Consider the following 8,568-nt stretch of genomic DNA (forward strand, 5'->3'; position numbering starts at 1 on the left):
ATGAGATTTTGCAAATTTTATGCGTTTTTTTTTTAAAAAGTTCTCAAGCTCTTAAAAAATCACCGTTTACATATATGTATTTACAAATTGTGTTTAATTAACCGAAAATGATTGCTTTATCATTTAGGAATTTTGCAAAGCAAACAATACAGCTGATGGAATGATTCAAAATTTACTCTCATTAATCAAAAGTAAAATGAGTAAAACTGTTAATACTACATATTTAATATATGCCATCGTAAGAGCTTAAAAAATCAATTAGTTTATGTATGTTTATTTTAGTAATACGTTATAGCTTTACCGCAACTCAATTTTTTTTTGAAAAAAGTACCTTCCTAAAGAAAAATCCCGATACAAAACATTAAGCTGCACCCTTTTCTTATAATTAGTTTGATATTTATTTTATTTCAATCAATTAATATACAAAAATCTTCATTGCTTGAAAAACAGTATTCGAATAAAGACATAACAGTTTTTGATAAGAGGATTGAACAGATTTAAATCAATTGTGTTGCATAATATTTTAAGTTAATAGTTGTTATAACAGTTTAAGGGCAAAACGAAGAAATGTTTTTACAATTAAATGTGTTGACTTTTACAATGACTTTAATAGTTTGTTTCTTTAATAAACCATCAGCATGTCAGACAAACTATTTACCAGCTATAAATTGTCCAAATGTGTTTCAATATTCATATTGGGGGAATAATATAATTGGAATTATAACGATAAATGGTATAATGCATGGCAAAAATAAATTAGTGGTGGAATTATCACAACCTGGAGCTTATAACTTGGTAAGATTTGTATGATAGTTTCATAACTCACTCACTCAAATATTTTGATAGAATTACACTGCCAACCACTCAAGATGAGGCCACCCATTTTACAATAAGCACGTATTTCCCCATTACAAAATTTATAAAATTAGAGGTGAATTGGAAACATTGCAATTCCCTAAAATCGAAAATAAATAACCTTCTAAACAGTTTATAAAAAGTGCTGCACTAAGATGAGGCCGAAAAATGTAATGAACTGTTTACATTTTGTGATTTTGCAACATTTATTTATAACGTTATTATACAATAATATTGAGTATGTCCGCCATTTTCGGATATAACCTCTATAAGACGGTTTGATGCAGAATCATAGTTTTTTTTTAGTAACAATTATCATAGGAAATTTGGGCCAAGGGATCACAAATAGGTGTTCTTGTCTCCAAATTGTCTGGCACCTTCATAGACTTAAAGAAATAGCCATGATCGAAGATTGTCAATCATATTTAAGTCCAGTCATGGCAACAGTTTCACGTCCTCTGATTGAATTCAACTTATAAAAACCCTGGAAATGTGGAACGGGACCACTGTCTTTTTGGAAAACTCAAAGCAGTTTTGTTTTTTTTTTCAGTTTTGGGAAAGACCCTTCCTGCAAGCATTTATAGTTGTTTTCGTTCCGTTGCGGACAAAAGCTATACGTCGATTGCGGCACAGTAGGATATAGCTCCGTACAGCATAACATCTGCTATCACGCAGATCATGGAAACTGTTGTTGCCATCAGTACCATCAAGGTTAAATTTTTGTTCATTCAAAAAGACAACACGCGTTTCCATTCACTGCTCTCTTACAAAATTCATTCCATGCTCCTGCTTTTGTTAAGTCTATTTGGCATTTCACGGCCTGAGAGTTCTAAACAGGTCCTTATCAATGTGACTTCAGACCAGAAAAGTCTACCATTGACCAAATATTTACATTACGGCAGATCTTGGAAAAACCCCAGGAACTTCAAATGGATACCCATCATTCCTGTCAAACTTATCCGTTTGGGCAGATCTCAACGATGCATTTGATGTCAAAAAAGGATTTAGACAAGGCGATGCACTGTCATGTGTACCGTGGCATGATGGTTAGTGCGTTGGAAATATCCCAATTTCTCTTACGCCCAAATGGTGTCAGGGAGTGGAAACACGAGACAGGCTCCACCAACGGTTGCCCCAAAGGCCCCTGTGCCTAAGGCACCAGAGGTGCAGCCTGACATTGTAGCCTTGTTGTTGAGCATTCAAGGTCAACTTACAGGACTGCAAAGTCAGATAAAGGAGCAAGGCAAAAGGGTAGATCATCTCTACTCTTTGTTGCCTGGCCTGGCGCAATTTAGACCATAATGGGCGTGCTGCCGGAGACGCGCCTTAAAGTCCTAGCTGTGAATGTAAATTCACTAATTAGGATTGAACGAAGAGCCAATATGTTCCAATTGTTGACAGACTACAGTCACGATGTGTTTATGGCTAGCGAAACTAAGCTAAACCACAAACACAAATTGACTCATAAAAATTACAATATCGTAAGAAGAGACCGGCCCGACTCCTCTCAAAGGGGTGGTGTCGCTCTCTTTATACGAAAAGCCATTAATTATAAAGTCATATACAACAATGAATTGCGAAAGCTCAAGACGCTAGAAGTTTGCGTTGTATGCATCCCTCTCTCTCAAGGGAAGCGGATGTATATGATTGCGGCTTATGCGGCTGGAGCTCCGCAGGTCACTTACTTTGCATCAGAACTCGAGATTGTTTTTAGGGAACTTAAACTGAGCTTGAAAGAAAACTATTTCATCTTGGCCGGTGATTTGAACGCAAAACATGAAGATTGGGGAAATCAATATAGTAATCCCAGAGGTAATCATCTTTTTAATTTGATGAATCTTTACAGCGTTGAATATGGCGTCGACCTGCTGGCTACTGAAAGGCCATCGTATCCAAGAAGCGGCTCCTTTCTGGACAAGTACTGGGACCGGAAGATCCGGTCAGTTAATTCGAGTGACCCTAGTATGTTCCCCAAAATCAACAAGATATTCAGGAAAAAAAACGATAATGACCTTCCGTGTCTTAAACTCCAAAGAACTGAAGAGAACAGAGACCTACTCAGGACAGCGCAAATAGATCCAGAGGTAGCCATCTTTGACGATGACTTTTACATAATTGAAGATCCGAAGGAAAAAGTGGAGGCGGTGGGAGCTGCTTTCCAGCTTGTGTACAAGGTGAATGTTAGCATTCGCCCCAACCACGACCTGGAAAACAGAGCCCTACTTAATCACTTTTACCTCCGTAATGATATCACACATTGGCGATCTGAGAACCGCGGTTTCATGCGGTTCAATGACGATTCCTTGGCAAATGCCATAATCGCCGAGCAAACGGGACCAAGTCCCTTGTTAGTGACGAAGGTTGAGCTTCAGCTCATCTTCAACTCAATAAAAAACAAAAAGTCAGCAGGTGTCGATGGTATATCCAACGTTGTACTAAGACATTTACCGACGGAAGCAATTGACATATACACCACGCTCTTTAATAATGCACTGAATAATGCATATTATCCAGTGCTTTGGAAGACCGCTGTGGTTCATCCTCTCCCGAAAAAGGGAAAGGACAACTCCAACCCGTCAAATCTTCGGTCGATAAGTCTTCTTCCGAGCATCAGCAAAGTTTTCGAAAAGATCATTAATAGGGCTCTGACTAAGTGGGCTGCGGACAACTAAATAATTCCGGATAAACAGTTCGGGTTCAAGGCGGGTCATGACACCATTCATGCTGCGTCTAAACTCGTTTCTGATATCCAATGGAATAAATCAAAACAACAATGCACAGGTGCTGTCCTGGTTGATTTGGAAAAGGCCTTTGACACCTTATAGTTAGAGGGTCTTTACCTAAAATTGAGCAGGTTTGGCATAAGCAAGCCATTGTTGTATATACTTTATGATATGCTTAACGGTAGAAAGTGGCAATGTAACTTCTACCACAACATTCTCAATTAAAAATGGTCTTCAACAGGGAGCGGTGAATTCGCCGATTCTCTTCAGCATTTACACCAGCGATCTGATAGGTAGTCTTACAAAGGCAATTGCGTACGCCGATGATCTAATTGCGTACACAACGGCCCGAAAGGTTGAGGTTATTAGAATTCTCTTGCAGCGTGATTTCGACAAGATTCAGCGATATTGCGACGACTGGAAACTGAAAATAAATGTCCAGAAGTCAGAGACAATTCTGTTCCGGACTCCGTTGGCTAGGGCCACGAGGGATACGTGTAAGAATTGGCGCAAGATGGTCATCGTTGATCTTCACGGGCAGCCATTAGCGAGCAAAAGTGTAGTGAAGTACCTCGGTATCTGGTTAGATCAGTATTTATATTTCGACAGACATATAAATGCTGCTCTGACCAGGGCCAGAGGAGCCTTCGCTCTGACAAAACGGCTGTTTTTTAGCAGTCGGCTTGACCCCAGAGTGAAGGTAATTTGCTACATGGCCCTCATACGGCCAATGATCGTGTATGGTTGTCCTGTGTGGTTCAACGTTGCCCCTTCCCAGATGGAGAATTTTCGGGTGTTCGAGCGGCAGTGTTTACGACGCTGTACCGGCTTATATCGAACAGCCGAATCTTCTTATGTGCATTACTATTCCAACGAGGTCCTTTACAACGGGGCTCGAATCAACAGAATTGACAATTTCGTGATAAAACTCGTTCGAGGTCACATTGCAAGAGCTATGTCTTCGACCAACAATTTAATTTTCGGGGCGTTCTATCCGAACGACGAGTATTTTGAAAGTGCACGCTTGAGCGGGTTCATTCCACCAGAGGCATTCTCCTCTTTTAGACAAATGCGGTCTGATACAGGATAGATTGGCAGTTCCGTTAATCTACCACGTCAGACGAAGAACCGTGGATAGGTGACTCCCGTACAGTAGGGACGTCATGGCACAAGGCGGAGCGGTTCAGTAGGGCTGTGTCCGAACGGGACCGAACTGATAGGGTGGAGCAGGAGAACCAGTTTTGGTGGCTTCAATCGGCACTTGTTATTGGGTAGTCGGGATGGGGTTTTAAGCCTTGGCCAGCTTACATACTTGTTTTAGGGTTTAGTTTTAAGTAGAATAGACATGGTGGCACAAAAAGAAATAGAAAAAAAAACAATAAAAAAAAAAACAAAAAATACAAAAAACAAAAAAAAAAAAAACATTTAAATAAAAAAAGAAAACATGGAATAAAAAAAAGCAACAAAATATGAAAAACAAAATGTTAGATAGTTTGATTTGCTGCTGTGGTTGTTCTAGTTTTAAGTAGTTTATAGGTATAATAGGTAGTTTAAGTTAGTTTTAAGTTTTATATTAAGGACCTTATTTTAAGTAGTTTTTAAGTAAAAAAAAAAGAATCTTGATATTAGTTTTTTTTTTCAAAATTTTCTAAAAAATACAGAAATAAATAAAATATAAATTGAAGTAAAATAGATCTTAGGGCCGAAAGGCATTAGTAATAAGTGTTATAGTTTAACTTAGAGTGTCCGTATGGGACCATTAAGTTGTTGTAAGTCACTAGGCCCTGGTTCACAACGGACTGTTGCGCCACGCCATTTGATTTGATTTGATGCACTGTCATGCGGCTTCTTTAACATCGTTCTGAAAAGAATTGTGTTCATTCGATTACTCGGATACGCTATTGTGTCGTAAGCGGAGACGATGGGTTAATTGTTCAATTAGGGCTAGACCAAATCTAATATTAAGTGTTGTCATCAAAAAAGGACATTGAAAGGCGACGTCTTCATGGACAGCTATAACTTTGAGGTAGTAAAGGATCGAACGGATTATAACACAAATCTTTGTTTCTTTAGACTTAGAAGCCAATTAAGTTGTAAAGTAATCTCTCGAGTATCTAAAGACAAAATCTATAAGGTGCTTATCTTCCCCGTTCTCATTTATAGCGCTGAGGCCTCGACCCTTTCAAAGAAAGATGAAAGCGTCTGAGTATGCTTCGAGAGAAAAATTCTTCAGGTGATTTTTGGTCCCCTCTGCATGGATGGAGACTGAAGGAGGATATACAATGATGAACTGTGCGGGCTGTACAGCGACGCTGACCTGGTTATAAAAGTCCATCGCTGAGTCATGTAGAAGGTCTTCTAATCGAACAACGACGACGGACGGTGCAGTAGAGGCGTGTGAAACTGGATACTGCCAGCTAGGTACCGAGCCTGCTTCAGACGCATCTATTTTTGCTTTTTCTGTAACAGTCAAAGTCTTTCGGAACCTATGTGTGTTTTAAATGAAATCAATAAAGTTATTTTCAACACTATTTACGATATTACACAAAAGGTTTTAGAAGGTCGCAAATGGAAACTCCTGCACGGAAATATTTATTATAAGTCATCCTAGTGAAGCACTGTTCTATAATCTCTTTAAAAACTTCATATTATTTGATCTTACATAATTTCAACACTCGGTTAAAATATGCCTTTTAATTTTATAAATTTCTAATTAGGGGACTACGTGCCCATTCATTAATTTCATTGGCATTAACAAGTAATAAAAAAAGAAAAGCAAAAATCGTTTCGAAAATATGTGGTCCCATGGTTATCGTTGGAAGTGTATATCAATCAAGCATTTTATTTCATCGTTTTAAATTTTAGGACTTCTTTGGAAAACTGTCATTGAATCTTAACAAGCAAAAAGTATTTGAATATATTGAACGACGTAGAGCCTTAACTTTTAATGTTGAATTCCCACTTCAAAATATTGTTCCAAGAGTAACTTCCATTGATGTAAATGGCATACAAATATGTTCCGGTTTGAAATGTACCTAAAATCTGTCTTTTTCTTTTTATTCAGAATTTAATTTTTAACTCAATGTACATTTTTTTAACTCACAGATGATTTACCAAGCACAACTATAAAATTGGATTACACTTTGACAACATTTCCAACTGATTCAATTTCGTCAAACTATGACAAGGACCAGCAGCGGGGGCGATGGCAGAATTACAACTACAAACCCAAACCAAATGAAAAATTCTCTGAAAATATAAACCATTCTTTAATTGACCCAGTTGCAAATCATGGACACAGAAATATGCACAATACATTTGATTTATATCCGAGTATAAAACCTTTTACCGATGTTGAACCCAGTACAGAATTTCATGATGGTGCTTCTAGTTCGTCAACAAACTCCCCTGCAACACTGAAATATATTAATTCAATTTGTGGTCAAGAAAACCTTAACTATGATGTTATTAAACTCAACGTCAAAGGAACAATAATACGTAGATCAAGATTCCCATGGATATCAGCGGTTTTCAAGAAAATCAGAGGTGACTTTAGTTTTCAATGTGGAGGAAGTCTTATTTCGACACGAACTGTAATAAGCGCAGCTCATTGTTTTTATTCCGGGCTTGAACAACTGAAACCAGAAAACATTTTAATTTCCATGGGTCTGCACGACTTGACAAGCTGGTTGGATGATGCTCAAAATTTTGGTGTGCAAAATATAATCCAACATCCGGATTACAATCCGACACATAGTAATTTCGACGCAGATTTAGCAGTTGTTCGTCTTAAAAGAAGTGTGATGTAATTATTATTTTATTAATAAATCAAACGCCCATCTATGTGGAGATTCTACGGTTTTAAGATTTTCCTAATTCTGTTTGTTTTAACTTGTTGAATGTTTTTGACAATTATGCGTCATGAGTTCGGTAAAGTCTATTGTAGTTGGGCCTTAAGTAGCTCGCGATATATCATTAACAACGTTTCTGTTAAAAATTGCTATATCTCGAATGTCTTTAATTTATCTCCAAATTTCTTAAATTTTCTTTTAACTTTTCAACTTTTACAAACTTTACAGGTTTACGACTTCAATTAGACCAATTTGCATGTGGCAAGGATCTTTGGATATTCGTGAAATTGAAGGAACATCAGGAGCCGTTGTTGGTTGGGGAGCAGATAATAATCGAAACACAACAAGTGTTCCAACATTAGTTAATGCAACTGTTGTCTCAGAAATAACTTGTCTAAGGTCAAATTCGGTATTTATTTCATTAACTTCAAATCGAACTTTGTGTGCAGGGAATCTAGATGGCAGTGGTCCGTGCATGGGAGATTCGGGAAATGGATTAATTATAAAAAAGGGAAATAAATGGTTGCTTAGGGGAACAGTATCAGCTGCTCTGGGTACTCCCAATGGTCACTGTATTTTAGATAACTATGCAATTTATTCAGACATTGCAAAATTTTCAGATTGGATTTATTTAAATATGTTAATTTAATGAAATAAATTTGATCAAATATGGAAATGAACCATGTTATTTTTTTGCTCTTTTGTAAGATCATCATATATTAGCCGTGTTTTTTTGGTATTCTATATATAGTAAGGTGACAAATTGACAACAAAAAATGATTGCACATGGAGTGGCTAGCATATTCTTGTATGGTGCTGAACTATTGAGTTTTGCTATTGTTTAACACGAATCAAACTATCTTACTTGTACTTCATAAGAAACATCGAAGCACCATTTGCATTTTAAAAAGTGCTGTCAAACTTAATAATTTTTAAATCTTCTTGTGCGGTGGAAACACCAACCAGATTCATATTCATATTCATATATTTATTCGCATAGATTTATACAATAAGATACAATATCTTCTAAGGCAGTATAAACTTAATTATTTAATTTACATGATGTGTTGTAAGTTACAACAAAAAAAATAAAGCTTCAAACAAAGAAAATTATAATCATTAAAGAAAAGTTACAATAA

General features: G+C 37.0%; 1 protein-coding gene across 1 annotated transcript; it reads left to right on the top strand.

The window, feature by feature from the left end:
- Positions 1–363: 363 nt before the first annotated feature.
- LOC129940008 (serine protease gd-like) lies at positions 364–8,099 on the top strand. The gene is made up of 4 exons (XM_056048228.1): positions 364–795; positions 6,444–6,609; positions 6,684–7,383; positions 7,658–8,099. Exons 1-4 carry the CDS (start codon positions 568–570, stop codon positions 8,076–8,078), a joined length of 1,515 nt encoding a protein of 504 aa, XP_055904203.1. The 5' UTR covers positions 364–567; the 3' UTR covers positions 8,079–8,099.
- The last annotated feature ends 469 nt before the right edge of the window (positions 8,100–8,568 follow it).

The sequence above is a fragment of the Eupeodes corollae genome, chromosome 1 (assembly GCF_945859685.1).
Source record: "Eupeodes corollae chromosome 1, idEupCoro1.1, whole genome shotgun sequence".
In the NCBI taxonomy this organism is placed as follows: domain Eukaryota; kingdom Metazoa; phylum Arthropoda; class Insecta; order Diptera; family Syrphidae; genus Eupeodes; species Eupeodes corollae.

What these genes read in the sequence shown, in the direction of transcription:
- LOC129940008 (XM_056048228.1), top strand. Translation starts at nt 568, where the DNA reads ATGTTTTTACAATTAAATGTGTTGACTTTTACAATGACTTTAATAGTT. An exon ending in AACCTGGAGCTTATAACTTG is followed by an intron (nt 796 to 6,443) that starts GTAAGATTTGTA and finishes TTTAAATTTTAG; the next exon opens with GACTTCTTTGGAAAACTGTC. An exon ending in CGTCTTAAAAGAAGTGTGAT is followed by an intron (nt 7,384 to 7,657) that starts GTAATTATTATT and finishes CAAACTTTACAG; the next exon opens with GTTTACGACTTCAATTAGAC.